The sequence below is a fragment of the Peromyscus eremicus genome, chromosome 8a (assembly GCF_949786415.1).
Source record: "Peromyscus eremicus chromosome 8a, PerEre_H2_v1, whole genome shotgun sequence".
Lineage (NCBI taxonomy): Eukaryota > Metazoa > Chordata > Mammalia > Rodentia > Cricetidae > Peromyscus > Peromyscus eremicus.
The window spans coordinates 84,523,452-84,543,768 of record NC_081423.1 but is presented as its reverse complement, the minus strand read 5'-3'; the positions used below and the strand labels follow the sequence as shown (position 1 = coordinate 84,543,768).

The 20,317-nt window shown below is 50.7% G+C and overlaps 1 protein-coding gene across 2 annotated transcripts; it reads right to left on the bottom strand.

The window, feature by feature from the left end:
- Positions 1–30: 30 nt before the first annotated feature.
- On the bottom strand, positions 31–16,185 carry Hrob (homologous recombination factor with OB-fold). Of its 2 annotated transcripts, none has more exons than XM_059269751.1 (10): positions 15,972–16,185; positions 14,683–14,733; positions 9,448–10,506; positions 7,450–7,533; positions 5,396–5,536; positions 4,828–4,939; positions 4,608–4,693; positions 4,159–4,284; positions 2,641–2,755; positions 31–583 (listed from the first exon to the last, which is right to left on the bottom strand). In XM_059269751.1, the coding sequence occupies exons 1-10, from the start codon at positions 15,972–15,974 to the stop codon at positions 495–497; spliced, it is 1,866 nt and encodes a 621-aa protein (XP_059125734.1). In that variant the 5' UTR covers positions 15,975–16,185; the 3' UTR covers positions 31–494. The 2 variants fall into 2 exon arrangements, with proteins under 2 accessions (XP_059125734.1, XP_059125736.1); XM_059269753.1 differs by having other exon boundaries at positions 4,828–4,936.
- Positions 16,186–20,317: the final 4,132 nt, after the last annotated feature.

Below are 20,317 nucleotides of genomic sequence, written 5' to 3'. Positions count from 1 at the left end.
AGGAGTAGGTGTGTCAAGGAGGGTGGCAGATGAGGAGGGGCTACTTTATTTCAGAACCAGGTACTCCACCATCCCCCTTGAGGGCTCATTGGCTATAGCCTTAGGTCACCTTTGCTGTGGTTGTGGCTCCTCTGGGCTCCTCGGCTGTCAGGGGACCGAGAAACAAAGGGACAAGGAAACCAGGCCCAACATCTCTGAAGTTGAGATGAGGTGGGAGGGTCACACTTTTCCTGTCGGCCAGAGGACGATGTTCTACAGGGCTCCAAAGCCAGAGAGGCTGGAGAGCTAGCCTTGCTCGATGTCCAGTATGCCCATACCAGAGGAAGTTGTCAGGCCACAGCAGCACACTGTCTGGTCTGTCACTTGGGGGTTTCAGGGTGGCCATGAGGAGGCATCAGATCATGAGCTTGTCCAGTCTCCAGCTGCATTGGCTTCCTCTCCCCCGGATGTGACCAGATGCACCTAGAGCTTGTCTGGGGGCAGAGACTAGCAGCTCAAGGTGGATGTCCTGTCTCGAGGCAGCCCCAACTGGGATCACAGAAGAAGTCCTCGGGGAGCTCACTCAGAAGTCCATCCAGGTCATCTGCAGAGGGAAGTGGATGTGAGGAGACTCTGACAACCACAGAGTTCCACAGGCTCCGATCTGAAGCCTCTGCCCTTTAGGAGAACCTTGACCTGCCTACAGGAGAAAGGGGGCTCCCCTGGGGCAGAATGCCCATGGGTCTGAGAGTGCCATGATGGGCCTTTCCTTGACTCCCCACAAACATACGCACAGCAAAAGGCAGGAGACAATCCCTGGGCCATTCTAGCAGGAATGGGGGATTCCTCACGCTTCAGTGGCTTCTTTCCTGTCTGTCCAGTGAGGAGCAGGAAGGATCCTGAGGTTTCCTATTGCAACTTTCTTATTAGACAAGGGGTATGATTAGGAATGGCAGTTTATCAACCTAGGTTCTCAGCTGACGGTGGGAGGGAGCACCCCAATCCAGAGTGCCTGGGTGGACATGAAGAATGAAAGGCACAGTGGAGCACACCATTAATTCCAGCACTCTTGGGGGTGGGGAGAGGAGAGGGGACCATTCCAGGGCTGGCAAGATGGCCGCAGGTAATTCCAGGACCTATATAGCAGAGGAGGACTGATTCCCACAGTCGTCCTCTGACCTTCACAGCGTCACAGCACGCCTGGCTTCCCAACAGATAAAATGAAAAGGGAGAGAGAGAAAGCATTCCTGACCAAAGCTGTCAGATGTGGTGCTTCTGGGAAGCTGGAGATGCTGCTGACGCTGGTGAAGTTACATTCACTGCATTCTCATTCTGCCTCAACAACCCTTCTCAAGGCAGCTCAGGGTGGCTGCTGGGATAAAACCCACTTTACTGAGAGACAGGCTCTAAAGAGGTGCGGCGACTTGCCCAAAATGAGCTTTCTCCCGCTCTACCTGTCGCCACTTCCAGGACTGCATGCCCCTCCCCCCGCAGGGCAGACTGTAAACTACACCCAGGAGTCCGGCTCCAGGTCAGGCCAGAGCACTCAGTAGCTGCTGCTGGGAGGAAAAGGAGAAGGTAGATTGGGAGCATTCGAAGTTTAATTAAGGTGACGAGCACTGTATTCAGGGCAGGCGGGGCTGTTATTTGCTTACAGCAAGGAAAAAGTTGCCCAATGGGCTGGGCATGGCAGTGCTTGCCTTTAATGCCAGCACTTGGAGGCTAAGGCAAAGGACTGCTGTGAGTTTGAGGCCAGCTAGGACCACATAGAAAACTCTTGTGTCAAAAACCAGAAGTTGCCCTGTGGGCGCTGTGCTATGAAGGGGAGGAGCCGGGTGAAGGCCGGGCTCTCAGGAGACAGCAGGAACTGAGTATCTGTCTTCAGCCCTGTAGAGTGGTACAATACGACATGAGCGCCCTGTTCCACAGCCAGCTCTCCTCACTTGCTCTGGGACCACCAGGAGCTTCTTCAGACAGCAGTGGGGTCAGCAGCAGGCTCAGTTACAAGGAGAGAGTGCACGATTCCAGACAACACAAGACTCCAGCATGAGGGGCAGAGTCTCCCATGTGGGATCTAAACAAATGGGCTTTGTGGTTTATATACTGGTATACTGTGAATGTGGCTGGGGGGAGACCTCTACCCATAATCCTACTGCCTCCAGGCCAGGCAGGATTGAATTTCTGAAACCGAAAGCTAAGGAAGTGACTGGGACATGAGGGCTCCACCTGAGGGTGGCTCCAGTTGAGCCTCTCAGGTTTGTGTCCCCGTCCCCCTGGCCACATGGATATGTGACTCCTTGGCCCTCCTTCTGGAGCCTCTGAGTGGCAAGTCTGCCTCCATGATCTGCTCATGAGGACCTGAAGTAGGACACAAACTGGGCCATGTACTCAGGGGTTGGTGACGTTCCCTTTGGCAGCTGAAGGTCCTGCCAGCAAACGGGGGAGCAATGGACCACATTTTGTGTGCTTCATACGGCTTCTACCCCACTGTCACAAGAGTGTAACAGCTCTGAACCAGGCCTACAGGCTTGCTGATATCCTCTGACCGCTGGAAAACGCTGTACCAGCCCACAGATGCACAGCGGGAAGTGTGAGGGGCAGCTGCGCAGAAGCACTCTTGCTGAGTGAGGCCAGAGGATGATGAGGGGGTATGTGCCTTACCTGCCTCTGGGAGCTCTTCCTCAGGAGACACTGCTGAGTTCTGGGCTGTTCTGAGGCCCGGTGTGGGCTCTGCAGCCACGTCAGGCTGGAGGTTTCCATGGAAGCTTCCTAGATCCTGAGGACAGTGGATCTGGTTACAAGTGCTCAATGTCCCCCAAACCCCTGGGGTGGGGTTGCCTCTACCCAGATGACCTCAAAGGGAGGGCCTCTCAGAACAAAGATAGATAAGGGAATGGGGTGGAGGCCGGGATCACCTAGGCCCAAGCTGAGGGAGAGAGATCAAACACCAAACACCTATAAAACAGCAGACAACTAAAGCAAAACAGACCTCTAGGCTGACCTTTCCAAATTCTATCAGTGCCTAATGTTTTAGGGACTCTGTATAACCACCACAGAAGGTACAGAAGCCATTCGCCAGTGTGTTGAGGAGTTAGCCTGAGATTAAAAATAAGCTGTTATCAAGGCTAGAGAAAATGCTCAGCGTTTAAGAGCACACGTTGCTCTTCTAGAGGACCCAGGTTCAATTCCCAGCACCTACATGGTGGTTCACAATCATCTGTAACTCCAGTTCCAGGAGTTCTTCCAGCTTCCACAGGCACCAAGAACACATAGTACACATAAATACATACAGGCAAACACAACACTCACACATAAAATAAACCGAATAAATCCTTGAAAAAAAACAATCAAACAGAAAAACCCTGCACATAACAAAAGGAAGGACAAATTTGAAAGAGAAATGAAGGTTCTAGAGGTGGGTGACTGTGAGGGCATAGAAAAGGGTCCACAGAAGAGGAGGGAATGTTAGTAGAAAACCAGAGATAAGGGTCCGCAGTGCCTGGAGGTCATCAAGTCAAACACTTGTTCCATAGATGGTGCAAAGCCAGGGAAGGGACAGGGCTTGCCCAAGGTCATAGCAAACATTCTTAGCAGAACTTGGACAAGACCGGTCTCCTGCCTTCCTCCAGGCCAGGATCCTAAGGGTGGAGTCAGCAGGATCCAGCCTGGGTAGACCTGCCTGGAGCTGTCTTCAGCTCCCACAGACACCAAAGATTTGCCTCCGTTCCTAAAGGGTGCGCTCCTGCGCATGCCCAGCAGAGGCAGAGACCAGGAGGGAAATCTCAGAGCAAAGGCCAGCTCACCTGACAGGCCATTTGGACCCTGTTCTCTGTGCGGCCACCTGGCGCAGAGTCGACCCTCTCTCCTTTTCTGCCACCCCCCTCAGGGTCCCTCGCCTGGTTCTCAGGTGACTCGTGACTTCTCAGATGATCAAGTGTGCCCTTAGACATTCAGGGGTCACCCGGAAGCCAGCTGCTCTCTAGGTACTGTTACTCAGCCTGCTGGCAGGCGGCTGCAACAGTGGCAGCGGCTACTCCTGTTCCCGAAGGCAGGCACCTCTTCACCTCAGTGGAACTGCCCCTTCACACCTTTGCCTCCAGGGATCCGGAAAGGAAGAAATGAAAGAAACCAGGCAGGAAAGCTCTGCCAGTCACCGTCTGTCTAGCCTGACCCACTTACCTTGGGCGAGGGCTGAGGTGCCTTGAGGAAGTCCCCGTCCCCAGAATCTAGACTGTAAATATGGACCAGGTTGTTGGGTGTCACGTTGAGGTAATGGTTTCTGAGTGAAGGAGAAAACACTCCAATCTGGAATTAGGAAGGGAGTCAGTGTCTGCAGGGGGCAGCGGGCTACTGGATGACCACCAGGAACCAGCTTCCCTTTGGCTTCCGGTCCTCCGCACCAAGCTCACACTCACTCCCGCCTTGGCCTTGGTGCTAACAGAACCACTTACCACCCCAACACAACTCTCCATCCCCACTTATCCTCCATGATAGCCAGAGGCTTGCTCTCAGGTCCAGCAAACCAGGGCCTCGCTTCTCCTTGGTTGGCAATGGCGGGAAGTCAGCCAGGCAGGCGCAAGGACCCCTGGGGCTCCTCCCTGCAGCAGGTCCCTCGGGAGCTCCCCTACCTGCTTCAGCAACAGCACCGAGCCAGGCTTCAGCTCACTCTGGTGGGTCTCCAGAAGCACCCTGTGAACTGTCCCAAGCATCTCTCCTGCAAAAACCACATGGCCTCCGTCTCAGGGTCAAGGGCACAGCAAAGGGTCTGAGCTCTGGCTGGGAAGTGGGCTGCTCATCTCTTGACCTCAACGGAGGTCATTCATAAGACACCCAGGACTCGCTCCTTACCTGTGGGGTCCTTAAAAACCACGCTGGCATCCATTGTGCTCCGAGTCAGGGACTTGATCATCACTGCCATGTTGGGGACCTTGTTCCGGGGGAGCTGCTTAAGGGCTGCCTGCTTCCAAGGAGACACATTCACTGAGCTAGCCATGCCTGCATGTAACTCCCCATGGCAACCAGGGGATGGTAACAGCTTTCCTTTGGGCAGGTCAAGGCAGGTGGTAGGGCACACTTCTGCTCCCTGTAGAGGCCCAGGCCGGCAGGCCCTTCTTTCTCTCTGAGGTGTCTTTCCTTTTGTATCGGTTTTTGCGGCTCACTCCATCATGGCAGGCCACAAGAGATTTACTGACACATGTACCAACATGCATCTGTATATGAGAGACCACCACTCAGGGTGGCAGTGTGCTTAATCCCTATCTCTCAATCTGGTATGCAGAGGATGCCCAACACTGTGCTCAGCACTGTGGAGGACAGTGTAAATATACAGCCAAAGGGACTTCACGCTGCCTTCTGGGGACAGGACTAGGCTAAGAGGGGCAGACAGCCTCTGCCTGAGGTGTCCCTAGACCCTTACCTTGCGCAGCACCATGACAATACTGTAGGTAGAGAGGAAGCAGGTGGGGTCTCGCTCATCCAGGCCCAGAGCAGATTTCATGGTGAGCCAGGGCCCTCGCCCAAAATCTTCTTCCACCGATCCCTGGGAACTAGCAACATTCTGGTACCACAGAGCAGAGGGGAGCCTGAATTAGTGCATCTACCTTGAGAAAGATCCTTGGCTGAGGCAGAGCAGGGAGAGAAACAGTGAGTTCCTGGGGTGGGGGTGGGGTGGGGGAGATGCCTCTTAATTCCCATAAGGAACAGAAAGTGGCATGTGACCTGGCTGCACCCCGCACCCGTCACGAGGCAGCCAGAACAGAATTACAATGAAGCAAAGGCTATCCATCTTATGTTTTTAAAGGGTTATTTATTTTATGGGTATGTACATGGCCTGAGAGTAGTATGCACACGCGTGCACGCAGGTGCTCACAAGGGCCAGAAGAGGCCGCTGGATTGTCTGCAGCTGGAGTTCCAGGCAGGCGTGAGCTACCTGGTGTGGGTGCTGGGAGCAGGACAAAGGTCAGTGCAAAAGCACCAAGGGCTGTTAACTGCTAAGCACGTCTCAAGGCCAGACATCTCATCTCTCGGATAATTTTCTGGAAGTCTTAGGAGTAGAGACTCTGTGTATATATTTATAGGCTTATAGAGCATCTCGGTCATTTTGATTCTAGTCTTTTTTTTGGTTTTTCGAGACAGGGTTTCTCTGTGTAGCTTTGTGCCTTTCCTGGAACTCACTTGGTAGCCCAGGCAGGTCTCGAACTCACAGAGATCCGCCTGGCTCTGCCTCCCGAGTGCGGGGATTAAAGGCGTGCACCACCACCGCCCGGCCTGGATCTTGCTCTGTAGAACAGGCTGGCCTTGAACTCACAGAGATCCACCTAGCTCTGCCTCCCTAGTGCTGGGACTAAAAGCACGTGCCACCACTGCCCGGCCCAGTCATATTTTATTTGATGTCCCAAGTTTTTTTTTTTTTTTTAATTTGGTTTTTTTTTTGGTTTTTTTTTTTTTTTTTTTTTTTGGTTTTTCGAGACAGAGTTTCTCTGTGTAGCTTTGCGCCTTTCCTGGAACTCACTTGGTAGCCCAGGCTGGCCTCGAACTCACAGAGATCCGCCTGGCTCTGCCTCCCGAGTGCTGGGATTAAAGGCGTGCGCCACCACCGCCCGGCCTGTTATTTGTTTTTAGCTCTCTTGGAATTTACTCTGTAGACCAGGCTGGCCTCAAACTTGGAAACTACCTGCCCCTGCCTCCGAAGCACCACCACTATCTGGCTCCGTTTGTTTTTAGTAGATGCCCCTGGTTTTTTTTTTTTTTTTTTTTTTTCAAGACAGGTTTCTCTGTGTAACAAGTAACAACCACAGCTGTCCTGAAACTTTGTAGACCAGGCTGGCCCCAAACTCACAGAGATCTGCCTGCTTCTGCCTCCCAAGTGCTGGGATTAAAGGTGTGCGCCACCATTCCCAGGATGCCCCTGGTTTTAACCATTAGTTGTCTTATATCAACAATGGCTTTGAATCCAGATGACTACCACCAGGTTTGGATCTGAAGTGGACGGGCAGCCTCGGGGAGCTGCAGCAGCACGAGGCAACACTGAGAGGATGAAGAGCAGAGGTGGGTCTGAAGATAGACTAAGTCAGTCAGTCAGAGCCCCAGGAGGAGGGAAGCTGGGCCTACCCACTGAAAGGAAACCTCCCGCAGACAAGATGAGGGCGGATCTTCCCCAGCTCAGCTCCCAGAAACCCGAGAGGGTTCCCAAGATACCATCTCATACGATTATTACACTCTCCTCCCTAGGGAAGGAGGCAGACAGGTGGGCCTACAGTTCTCAGATGGAAGAGAAGGCTGAGCCATGGCAGCGGCACAGGCCTCACTCTGGTCTGTAAAGTGCTGCCTCCCCCAGCTGCTTTGTCCACCTGCCCTTCGGTACAGGCCTAGCAGCATCAACTGAGGCATGCAAGGGTGCCCCTCACTTTCGGGGTGCCCCTCACTTTCGAATGTCGCCCAACAAGTGGAGATTTACATAGAAGAAGTTACCTCAGTCTGGAGTTTAGCCAGAGCACCATGAGTCGGAGTTTGGGGTGTGGAAACCATGATCTCCTCCAAATTCTTCCCGCTATGCTAAGAGGGGAAGAGAAGGCGAGAGCAAGCTCAGCAGCTGTTATTTACAAGTACAGCATCTTGTCTGGGTTACATAATGAGTTCAGGAAACCATCAAGGACAATTAGCACATATTACATCGCTCCTAACGCAGTCTCAGGAGCCTCATTGGTAGCTTTAAAAAGACACTTTGGGGATCAGTTTGGGAATGTAAGGAAACTGGAGCCGGTCCAGAAGCAAGGCCCGGCGCTGCCTGAAGGGGGCAGTGACCCAAACAGAGGGGTCTGTGAGGAGTTACTGAGCAGCCTTCCCAGAGGCCCTTTTCAGGCAAGAGCAGACCACCCTGCTGGGTTTCTCTTGAAGGGCCAGGAAGAACAAGGGACAAGAGGGATCGTGTCAATCCCCATCAGAAAGATACCCACTGCAGCCAGCGCAAAGCTTCCATGCCCGGTTACCCGGCTCTAACTGGAATCTCGACTGAGGGAGGCACCACCCCTTACATACAAACTCTGCAGGGCTGCTTCACTTCCAACCCCGGCTTCCTCAGGCTGGCCCCCAACACCAGCCACAGTGAAGTGTTTTGTGATCTCTAGAGCACCTGCTCTTCAGCCTGTCTTCTCATCGCTGGACCAACCCCCAAACACAGTCCCCGCCCGCCCCTTTATCCTCCTGATCATCTACCCAAAGCCAGCGAGCAAGGCCAAGGCAGAGCCAAGGAAAGACCCTTGGTGCAGGATCACTCACCCACCTTCTTCACCACACCGCAGGTTTATTCTCAGCCCTAAATCAATTGCCCAGTATCTACCTCTGGGCTAACAGAGAGAGAAACTAGTCCTGTCCAGGGCTAGCAAACAACAGACTCGCAAGCACTGTTTCCCAGGTGGATTGTGAAGCACTCTTCCTGCCCACTTTTTTTCCTTTTTTTTTAAAGAAAAGTTTAGTTTGGCTTACAGGAGACACTTGATCATGGCAGGGAAGTCACAGTGACAAGAGCCTGAGGCAGCTAGTCACACTACTCACCACCAGGAAGCAGGGGGTGATAAATGCCAGTGCACAGGCTACTTTCCTTTGTTCAGTCCAGGACCCCAGCCCAGGGGCTCCCCACCTCCATGAATCTAACTCAGGAAACCCCTTATAGTCAAGCCATTCCCACCCAGCCCTGGGGGGGCGGGGCTGGAACTCAAGGCCTTGTGTCTGCTAGGTAAGTGCTCGACCTCCGAGTCACCCCTTCTTCCCTCCCCACTTCTGACTTTCACAGCTTTGCAAACCTCGTTTTTTACATATATGTGTGTGTGTGTGTGCCTGTGCACATATGTGGAGGCAGAGGACCACCTCAGATATACTCCTAGGGAGGCCTGAGGCAGCATTTACCTTGTTTTTCACTTTTTACAATTACTTATTATTTTATTGTAAGGCTGTTTTGCCTGCATATATGTGTGTGCCTGGTGCTCACAGAGGTCAGAAAAGGGTGTCAGCTCCCCTGGGATTGGAGTTGCAGACAGGACAGCTGTGAACCACCATGAGGAGGCTGGGAATTGAACCCAGGTCCTCTGTAAGAACAACCTGTGCTCCTAACCTCTGAGCCGTCTCTCCAGCCCTTACTTTGTTTTTTGAGGCAGGGTCTTTCCCTGTCTTAGAGCTTTTCCAGTAAGCTAGGCTGCTTGGGCGGTGAACCCCAGGAAACTTTTCATTTCCTCGCCAGAGTGAGGGTTACAGGCATGTGTCTCCATGCTGGTTCTGTGTTGTTTTTCACGTGGGTTCTGCAGCTCATGCTCGCACGGTGAGCAGTGTACCAGCTGAGCCATCCCTCCAGGCCCTGCAAACGCTTCCTCCCCCTTCCTCTTGCCTGTCCTCTGGCAGTGAAGACAGTCTAAGACTGGATCACTGTTGCTTTCTTCCCCTGGACCCCAGTGTCCTGGAAAACTGGTCACTCACCTGGTGAGGTAGAAGTCCTGCTGGGCCAGGGAAGCGGCGGGTTTTAGCTCGAACGGAGGAGCGGGAGGGCTGCTGGGGTGTCCGGTTGGTAGCAGTGACAAGTTGAACCAGGTGGTTGGTGACTACAGGTGTCTGCAGAGCTGGCTGAGGAACTCTCGGGGTGCTGACAGGAGAGTCAACCAAAGACACTGGGGCTCGGGATGGCAAGGGTCCCCGAGGAAACGCTGCAGAGCTGCAGTGAGGACGTCCAAGTCCAGGAAAACGGGGTGTGCCCTTTGACCAAGCTCTGGGAGACTGAAATGGCTGACCAGGCCAATGATTCTGTGGGCTGTTCTGAATGGGTCTCCCAGCTACTTGGTGAGGCTGAGGTGCAGGAACAGGGGAGTCTCTTTGATGGGAAGTGGAAACTGCTGAGGCAGATGGGAGAGGAAGGCTGCCTGCGGCTCGAGGTCTCGAGGACGGCCCTGGATTCCTACAGCGGATAAGGGGCCCCTTCTGGAAAGATCCACTCAGGTCGGCCACTCTGGCCTTTTTCGCCAGTACTGGCTCCTCATGGTGCTGAGAAGGTAGGATATGGGTGGCTCCACCACCAACTCCAAGTTCTGGCTCCAAGCCGTCTCCCTCCAGCTCCATGCTTGCCAAGGCCTTGTCAAACTCATCGTGGTCGGGGGCCTCACAGCCACCAAAGCCCTGCTGATAGCTCCCACAGATACGGCCCGAGTGTGCGGCTGAGGACTGGGGTCCCGGGGACTCCTGGAGCACTTTTCTTAGAGCTGTTCTCTGCTGATTGCCCACGCTGCTGCTAGAGACCGAGACAGGTCTTAGGGACACTGCTCCTGAACAAAGTGGATCCCTGACAGTCTGGGGTACGCTGGGAGTAGGGAGACAGAGTCCTGGGCCTGGCCGGCTCGAAGAAGTGGGGTGTGGTGGCAACGGTCTTGAGGATCGTGCCTGCAGAGTCTCCTGTGGTCTGGAAGAAGCAGGTGTCGGGTGCCCAGCATTCCCAGGTAGTACACCAGTGAAGTGGTTCTCTGCATTCTCCACAGCAGATAAGAAGTCCTATAAAGAAACAGAGAAAGCAGGCCTTTTGTCAGGGTTTTGCTTGGTTGGTTTTTTTCAAGACAGGGTTTCTCTGTGTAGTTTTGGTGCCTGTCCTAGATCTCGCTCTGTAGACCAGGCTGGCCTCAAACTCACAGAGATCCGCCTGCCTCTGCCTCCCAGAGTGCTGGGATCAAAGCCGTGCGCCACCACCGCCCGGCTGTTTGTTTTTGAGACAGTATCTCACATAGCTCAGACTGGCCTTGTAGAACTTGCTATGTAGCTGAGGATGACCTTGAACTCAGGACTCTCTGTCTCTACCTACCCAAGTGAAGGTATTATAGGACAGTGCTACCACATTTGGCAGGGTCTTTGCATCTGGAAATTTAAAACTGCTTCCAAAAAATAAATAAAAATGAAAAGCTCTCCTTTTACTGTTTAAGCATATGGTATGTGTGTGTGCAGACACACACAAGCAAGAACCCGAGACACGAAAGACAACGATGGCATTTCTCACTGCCTATGATCCTCCTAGGAGCCAGTGGGCCACCAGGCTTCTGTCAGAAGCCTTCTGAGGCTATAGTTCCAGGTAGTTACTCTTCAGTCTCCAGGAGGAGGCTTACTGGGAAAGCAACAGGAAAAGTAGGCACCCCACAAGGTCACATACTTGTGTGAAGGAGACTGGCTAGTGTTCAGTCAGGGCAGTGGAGAGCTACCCGGTTGGCCTGCAGCCTGTCCTTAGTACATTCCCTGCCTCCACCATGCACACTCACACCCACAGTCTTCAGTAAGACCGAGAGCCCCTGGATTCAGCCAAACAGACACAAGTTAAATATAGCTTCTCAGGCAAGTTAAATTAAGTATGGATTGCATTTGGGAAGCAAGGTGAGATTGCCACCTTCAAGAGCAACAGACCTGTTCTGAGGGTGTTTTGAGTCAGAACTGCTGATTAAGTGACAGGAAGGTGCTATCCACCCCCAGCCCCTGCTGCTGCTCTGAATGTCTGGGCTAGAGAGAGGTTTTTACTGCTTTAGATGTTCATCAAGAGTGCCACACTCCAGCCACATCATCTTAGGACCACAGTGACAACAATGATCAGAATGGCAGGATCCTGGTGATCCTCTTTCTTCCCACAGAGCTGACACTCAGCTGTAACATCATTTGCCCTGGGAAGTGAGAAAGGGACCGGTCTGCCATTTTCAAGGAACGAAAATGTGAACAGTCAGAATCATTCCCCCAATTCCATTTTGACCCTGGCAGCTCTACCACAGGTGACGACCCAAGAGGGTCACTTCACAGTTCCTCTTCAGCCTCTAATGACATCTCCAACACTGAAGTTAAAGACAGGGACACACCTTGACAAAGCTGGCAGTGTTGGGTGTGATGGTCCACTCTTAGAATCCCAGCAATGAAGACTAGAGACGGGAGGATCAGGAGCTCAATGTCCTCAGCGACACAGCAATTTGGGGTCAGCCCAAGCTAACTGAGACTGTCTCATTAAAAACAAAACAGAATGCCGGGCGGTGGTGGCACACACCTTTAATCCCAGCACTCAGGAGGCAGAGCCAGGTGGATCTCTGTGAGTTCAAGGCCAGCCTGGTCTACAGAAGCGAAATCCAGGACAGACATCAAAACTACACAGAGAAACCCTATCTTGAAAAACAAAACAGAAGCCAGGCAGTGGTGGCGCACACCTTTAATCCCAGCACTCGGGTGGCAGAGGCAGGCGGATCTCTGAGTTCGAGGCCAGTCTGGTCTACAGAGCGAGTCCTAGGACAGCTAGGGCCACACAGTGAGACCCTATCTCAAAAAAAAAAAAAAAAGAAAAAAAAAAAAAAGAAAAAAAAAGAAAAAGAAAAAGGGACTGAATAACTTTCTAACACAAAGCTGAAGTTTCATACAACAAAAACAACAAACACTTGTAACTTCATTGGGTGTCAGGTGCCAGGCAGGTATTTTACTAGAATCCTCAGTGAATTCTTACAATGGCCCTGTGAGTAGGTATTATGATTATCCTATGGATAATCCTCATCTTATGGATGCAGACACTGAGACTTGTTGAGGCTGGAAGAGATGGCTCAGTGGTTAAGAGCACTTACTACTCTTCCAGAGGACCTGAGTTCAGATCTCAGCACTTGTGTTCAGTGATTCAAACTATGTTACTCCAGCTTCAGGGGATCCAATGCCCTCTTCTGGCTTCCATGGGCATCTATATGAACATGTAGGGGGGAGAGGGAGAAGAAGAGGGGGAGGAGGGGGAGGGGGAGGGGGAGGGGGGAGGGAGGGGGAGAGAGAGAGAGAAAGAGAGAGAGAGAGAGAGAGAGAGAGAGAGAGAGATACATAATACATATATACAATAAAAAAAAAAAAAGAAAAGAAAAGAAAAAGAAGAACCTGAGACTTGGACTGGTCAAGAGCTACAGCTCGCACGCACTTGGGCCCTTATCCCTGCATCATTTGTTTAGGAGACGACTGAGAACCAAAAGGTAGCTCCTGCTGCATGCAACAGTGTGAGCTTTTAACCCCAGCATGCAACCAGGAAGGAGAGGCAGGCAGATCAAGGTAGAAATGTCCAGGTCCTAGTCCTAGATGAAACTATATCCACTGGTTCTGAGCATGAAGACAGTTTACGGAGACTAGTCTGGTAGTCTCGGATTGCACTTTAAAATACCTCTGTAGCCAGGCACAGTGTCACATGCCTATAATCCCAGCACTCAGAGGATGAGGCAGGATGGTTTCAAATTCAAGTCTTTACCACACAGAGACCCTGTCTCCAAACAAACAAACAACAAACCCAGAAATACCTCTTCAGGAAGGGCTGGGGATGGGGCTGGATGGTTTGATCACTAGTACCATGAAAGACTCCTGTTGGAAATGGCCCAGGAAGACCAGAGAACAAAGAAATTTGCCCTGGTTCACATGGCCAGTAAATGACTTATCCAAATTCCCCTGCCAGAACTCTCATTTAATTGGCATGGGGTAAAGCTTACACAAGAAGTCCAATATGCTGACTTTGTATCTCATTTAATTTCTTATCTTCTGAGAAGGATATGTAAGGTAAGACAATGTCCTTCATAGTAGAGAAGAGAGACAGTGGGAGGCTAGAAAATAAAGTAATCTGCCATGGTTCACATGCCAGCTGGTGCCCTCAGGTCTCAAGTCATCCAGCTAACTGTGCTGCCTCCTCCCCGACTCTGGCTCGCTATAAACTCTTCCCACTTCAGGTATGCTATTATAAAAGTGAGTGAAATCACCCTCAAGACAGCTCCCAGAAAGGTCCTTATAATTAAAGACATGACAGTTACAATTAGGGAGCTAATTGGTTTTTTGTTTTCTTTTTTTGAAACAGTATCTCACGTGGCCCAGAATAGCTTTGAATGCTCTATGCTGCAGAGATGACCTTGAACTTCTGATCTGTTTGCCTCCACCTCTCAAATGCTGGAATTACCCGTTCAATGGTTTTCTTCAGAGCTTGGGGACTGAGGCCAGGGCTTCAAGATGAGTAGGCACCTGCACCCACTTGCCCACACTCTCAGCCCTTTTGTTTTGTTTTGTTTTCTTTTTTTCTTTTTCTTTTTTCTTTTTTTTTTTTTAGACAGAGTCTCTCTACAGGACCCTGCCTGTCCTGGAACTCACTATGTAGACCAGGCTGGCCTCAAATTCACAGAGATCCTCTTGCCTCTGGCTCCCAAGTGCTAGGATTAAGGCATGCACTACCACACCTGGTTTGTTTTGTTTTTAAGGCAGTTAAATATAGCCCGGTGGTAATGGCACAAGCTTTAATCCCAGCATTTGGGAGACAGAGGCAGAGGCATATGATCTCTGTGAGTTGAGGCCAGCCTGGTCTACAGAGCGAGATCCAGGACAGCCAGAGCTACATAGAAACCCTGTCTCGAAAACCAAACAAACGAACAAAAATCCCCAACAAGTTAAATATGTTGTTGTTGCTTAGACAGTCTGTATAGAGCCGAAGCTGGCCTTGGGTTCATTATCTTCCTGCTTCAGCCTCTTGAGTACTGAAACTATGAGCATATAGCACCAGTTTGGTGGTTGCTTATAGTTATTTACATCCCCCAGCCTCTCACAGATAAAAAGACAAGAGATATATCCACTGACGGGATGGCTCCCAATGTTCTGAACCTGGGTGTTTCCATTGCAGGGCTTCTTTGCAACCTCTGATCACCAACATTTCCCTACCTCATCTTCAAACTCCTCTTCCACAGCAAACAGCTTCCGAAAACTACAGGTCTGAAACAGAAAACAAAGCAGTTCAGGCTGGAGGAGAAACATTGCAAGAACATTCTGTGTTCATCATCTTTCCCCCGCAGCTCTAACAAGACTACCAAGTGTACTGTTTTTCTGGGTTTTTCTTTTTTTTCTTCGTTTGTTTGTTTTTGGTTTTGCTAGTACTGGAGGAGGAAAGAGAGAAGAAATCCGATCGATTTAGGTAAAGACTTAAAAAATACTTTTGTGTAAAAAAATATAATCATCTATTTAAATTACTTTTAGAAAGGGGGGATGGGAAAAGAGAGAAGACTGCCCAGGGAAGCAAAGACAGATCTTCAGGGTCAGCACTGGGCACAGGCCACTGAGGTTTTTGTTTTGAGACAGAGGGTCTCAACTAGCCCAAGCTGGCCTTGAATCCATTATGTTGATGAAAGTAATTTTCAACTCTTATAAACATACTTATTTAGTGGGGGGCACCACTGTGTGGGTGTAGAGATCAGAAGACAATTTGGGAGACAGTTCCCTCCTCCCTGTGATCTAGGGATGGAACTCAGGCCATCAGAGGAAATTACTCTTTCCTGCTTAGCCATCTCCCCAGGCCCTGACCTTGAACTTGATCCTTTCTTTTCCAAAGGGTTGGGATTACATGCCTGCACCACCTCTGGAAGTCAGGCCTGAGGATTTTGCAACATCCCAGGCTTGTCCAACACAAGAAACTACCATAAATCCTAGCATGGAGCCCTGGTTTCTCAGGATCAAGCCAGTGGTTTCTTTCTACACAAGTCCAAAGGCCAAAAAGTTCCCAAGAGGGTGGGATGTCCCAGTCTTTCTGGCCAGAAGGTTCAGACGAATGTCAAACCCATAGCCAGGGATTTGGTGGAACGGAGGGAGGATGCGAGATGTCCAAGGGTCACGAAAGTTGGGGGGTGGGGGAGAAATGATTCCAAAAGTCAGTGACGTTTGACGACACAGGGATTGATGACTATTTCTACAAAGAGAGAAAGAAAGTAATTAGAGGAGAAGGAAGGAGGTGTGTGCTTGAGTGTCCGTAGGTCTGTCTGTCGGGGGAGGGTCCTTTTACAAGGTCTCCTGCGCGTGCGTGCCCTTCCGGACTAGAACCCAGGTCTGCAGACTACACGCAGCCCCTCCCAGACAGACCCCAGCCTAGCAGATTCACCGAGCACCGAGCCCAAACTGGGCTGCCCCGCAGGTGGGACCCCCCACCCCCACCCCCCGAGACGGCGAGGGCGCGGCATTACCATAGCGACGGCCCGGCTCGGGCGGGTGGCTTGGCCCGGCCGTATCAGACTCAAGGGGTTCACCTCCAAGTCGACCCAGATGTATGCAGCCGACCGTACACCCGAAGCAGGGTCTGAGAGAAGCGTCTTTAAGACCACGCCGAAGCTGAGAGAGGGTCGCCAAGCGATTAAGGGTGTGCGCCCGGGGCTGCATTCGAAGCCGCCGCCATAACAGTGGCCCCGCCCTCTTAAAGGAGAGGCCCCATTTTTTATCCTGCCGACACAAAGACCTTCTCCCTCCGGCCTTCCGCCTCAGCCTTAAAGGGAAAACTATGGGCTCTCGGTCGCCCCCAAGCGGTCTCTCGAGTCCAGTTGGCTGCCGCGTTGAATTGAGAACGAGGTTGGCTGGCGAGAATCTTGGACAACCAATCTTACTCCCCACTTCTCTTATGCTGAGCACACTAGTGACAGGTGATTTGAGAGTGACTTCATCGTCACCAGAACCCAGCCGACTGTGTAGCCCAGGAGCTCAAACTCACTTTGTAGCTAAAAATAACCTTAACTCCTGATTGTCCTTCCTCTACTTCCCCATCCTTGGGATTACAGGCACTTGCTGGTTTTATGTGGTCCTGGGGATGGAACCCAGGGCCTCACATTTGCTAGGTAAACGCCTTACTACAGAGCCACACCCCCAGGACTGATGGAACATTTTAGGGAGAGGCTAGCAAGTTACAGTGAGGAGGTTGTGTGTGATTCTAGAGTTGGCAAGGATCCTTCCTGTCTCCCCTCCAAAGTACCTCCATATCCAGTGTTTTCATTTTCCTAACATTGCATCTCAGCTAACAGGAAAGGCAGGGTCTTCTTTCTTTTAGAAAAGGGCATTTGTTGGGCATGGAGGTGCATGCACGTAATCTCAGCACTCAGGAAGTTGAGTGAGACATGAGTTTTCTTGGCCAGCCTTAGCTATGAGACCTTGTCAAGGAAGGAAGGGATGCAGGAAGTGAGGGAGGGGGAGAAGAGAGAGAAGCAAGAGGTATGCTAAACTTTGTTGTTGTTCATTTGTTTCTCCAGACAGGGTTTCTCTGTGTAGCCCTGGCTGTCCTGGAACTCGCTCTGTAGACCAGAGAGCCGCCTGCCTCTGCCTCTGAGTGCTGGGATTAAAGGCGAGCGCCACCAGGGGCTGGAGAGATGGCTCAGCGGTTAAGAGCACTGCCTGTTCTTCCAGAGGTCCTGAGTTCAATTCCCAGCAACCACATGGTGGCTCACTACCATCCGTAATGAAATCTGGTGCCCTCTTCTGGCCTGCAGGTGTATATGCAGACAGAACACTGTATACATAATAAATAAAAATAAATCTTTAAAAAAAAAAAAAAAAAAAAAAAAAAAGGCGAGCGCCACCATGCCCGGTGTATGCTAAACTCTTTTAATAACTGGGTTTGAGAATAGTGGAAACTCAGATCAAAAAGGAATCAAGTTCAGAAATGGAAAAATCGGGTGCTGGGGCCTAGGCTGGAAGACCTACCCCAGAGACGCTAGATGGAGTGGGATGAACAGTTGAGTGCAGTAGGAAAGGTTTCCACACTCTCACTTAACCTGTAGTGACAACAGTCAAAATTCCTGCAGTGCTATTTATGTTCCAGGTACTGTTTTAAATCAAGGCCTTGGCCAAGCTCACATAGCTAAAAGGAGGTGGAGTTGAGAGACTGTGACCCCAGTAGCAGACTTCAGCATCTACAACTTAACTGCTATGTCATTTTGCTTCTTAGAATTCCAGGGAACTGAGTTTGTAACCCGAGGCTTCAGGGAAGACAATCCCCTGTAATTATGTGCAAAACATCATGCGCTTGCTCACATGTGCCTTGTTCTGAAGAAGAATCCATCTCTTTCGTCATATTTCTATGGGTCAGAAGGCTATTGTGCGCTGAGGAACAGGACACACCCTCTCCCTTGACCTTCGGCCATCTCTAGATGCCTTATATGCTGAGGCCAGGCCTTACCTTACAGTTCCTGCGTGGTCTATTGCAGTAACTCCAGGGTAGTCCCCTTGATAACAAGGTTTTGTGTCTATGTTTCTGGTTTCTCTGCAGACTATGTGTGTGTTGTGGATGGAACCCAGGGCCTTGGACGGGCTAGAACAGTGATCTACAATTGAACTACACTCCCAGTGTTCAGGCCTATTTTTTTTGTTTTGTTTTGTTCTGTTTTGAGACAAGGTTTCTCTGTGTAGCTTTGGAGCCTGTCCTGGATCTCGCTCTGTAGATTAGGCTGGCCTCGAACTCACAGAGATCCATCTGCCTCTACCTCCCAAGTGCTGAGATTAAAGGTGTGTGCCACCACCGCCCGGCGCTCAGGCCTATCTTTCTGTTTGTTTGTTTTGTTTTTTTCAAGACAGGGTTTCTCTGTGTAGCTTTGCGCCTTTCCTGGATCTCGCTCTATAGACCAGGCTGGCCTCGAACTCACAAAGATCTGCCTGGCTCTGCCTCCCGAGTGCTGGGATTAAAGGCGTGCAGCTCAGGCCTATCTTTAACATAGAAAGAACATCCAGATTTTTTTGCTGTAGAAATTCTTTAGGGCTGGGCATATAGCTCAGTGTTGAGTATTTGTATAGCATGTACAAGGCCCAAAATTGTTAATCCCTCTTCATTCACCAGAGGATGGCGCATAAGATTCTCAATGTCTCATTGCTGCCTCCTTCAAGAAGCCACCCCCAGGATTCGATTACAAGAAAGGGTTTCTCTGTGTAACCCTGGCTGTCTTGGAATTTGTTCTGTAGACCAGGCTAGCCTCAAACTCACAGAGATCACCTGCCTCTACCTCCCACGTGCTGGGGTTAAAGGCAGTCAGTCACCACTACCACTCGGCTTCAAATAAGCCATTCCCTCACCACACCCCAGACAAGGTTTCTCTGTGTTAAACAGCCTTAGCTGTCCTGGAACTTGCTTTGTTGATCAGGCTGGCCTCGAACTCACAGAGATCCCCTGTCTCTGTCTCCCGAGTATTGCGATTAAAGGCATGGAAGCCATCTTTAACTGCCCAGAGAGACCCACATTTTCTTGTCCTCACCGCCGCGCATTCCGGACCCACTCCCATTGTAACTCCTGTGTTCTCTGTGGGGTCTCCTCCACTCCTTGATGGATTGGGTGCTTCTTTTGGTCAGGTCTTGTTGCTTTCTTTTGGGAGGAGGGGAGAGTTGAAACAGGGTCCCAAAATCTGGCCTAGGCTGACCTTGAATTTGCAGGAATCCACCTGCCTCAGCCTCCCCAAGTGCTCGGATTATGTGTGTGTGCCACCATGCCTGGCTTTTGCAGCTTGTTCACCGCTTGTGAACGAGTACTTAGTACGTGGAAGACATTGTACAGCATTTGTTGAATGACGTAATGCCTTTGCCAGAAAAAAAGAACAGATGAGTTGGGGAAGTCCAGGCCCACTTCTACGACTAGCTGCCATTGGTCGTGAAGGAGTTTTACTTAAGTACAAAGGAAAAACATACCTATAAACACACACACACACACACACACACACACACACACACACACACACACACACGTGGTAGGGAGTGGGGGTTGAAGACCGCTTGCTGCATCTGCTATGGAGTTAGGAAAAAATGTGTTTCGGCTTCCTGCTAATTGGCATGTAATCTTCAGTGAGTTCCTTTACCTCTCAGAACCTGTGTTGCCTCATCCATGAAAACAGAATTCTGCATCTTTGCAGGGTTTCTGTGAGATTCAATGAATTGCGCGGAAGCGGCTAACTTCATCATGCCTGGCGTGTTGGCAAAGGCTTGGCAAACGTGGATTCCCTTCCCCCCACTTGAGTTTGCAAGCTTGTGTGGGGAATTGTTATGGGAACCACATGGCTTGGGTTTGTATCTATCCCGGCATGTTTGCGGATGCGTTTCACCCAAATTCATGCTTTTTTTTTTTTTTTTAATCATGTGAAGAGTTGTATGCGAACCAGTTTGATGCATGTGTTTATCTGCCTTGTTATGGACAGTGGCGGCAGACTGGAGAGGCAGTGTATACATCCAGAGTTTTGTGTTGTGTTGCTGGGTGGGTGTTGCATGTTAAGTGTGTGTGGAATTCGATGTGTGTTGTGGCCCACATATGGGAGCCAGGGGAAGGACTGCTCTGTGTGTGTGTGGCTGTGTGAGAAGATGGTGGATTCAGTTAATGTGCTCTCCATGTATATAAACCAGCTGTGCAAGAGAACTTTTGATGCCCATGGAAATGTACTCTGTATAAACCCACTGTTGGTTGGAGTTGCCACTAACCCCTCACGGCTATTGAGCACTTGAAATGGGGCTAGTTTGACTAAGGAACTGAAGATATAATGGTATTTAATTTTCGTTGTTTTCATGGAAATAGCCA

What these genes read in the sequence shown, in the direction of transcription:
- Hrob (XM_059269751.1), bottom strand. An exon ending in CAGGACTTCTACCTCACCAG is followed by an intron (nt 7,534 to 9,447) that starts GTGAGTGACCAG and finishes TTCCCCTCTTAG; the next exon opens with CATAGCGGGAAGAATTTGGA. An exon ending in GGTTTTTAAGGACCCCACAG is followed by an intron (nt 4,694 to 4,827) that starts GTAAGGAGCGAG and finishes TGGTTTTTGCAG; the next exon opens with GAGAGATGCTTGGGACAGTT.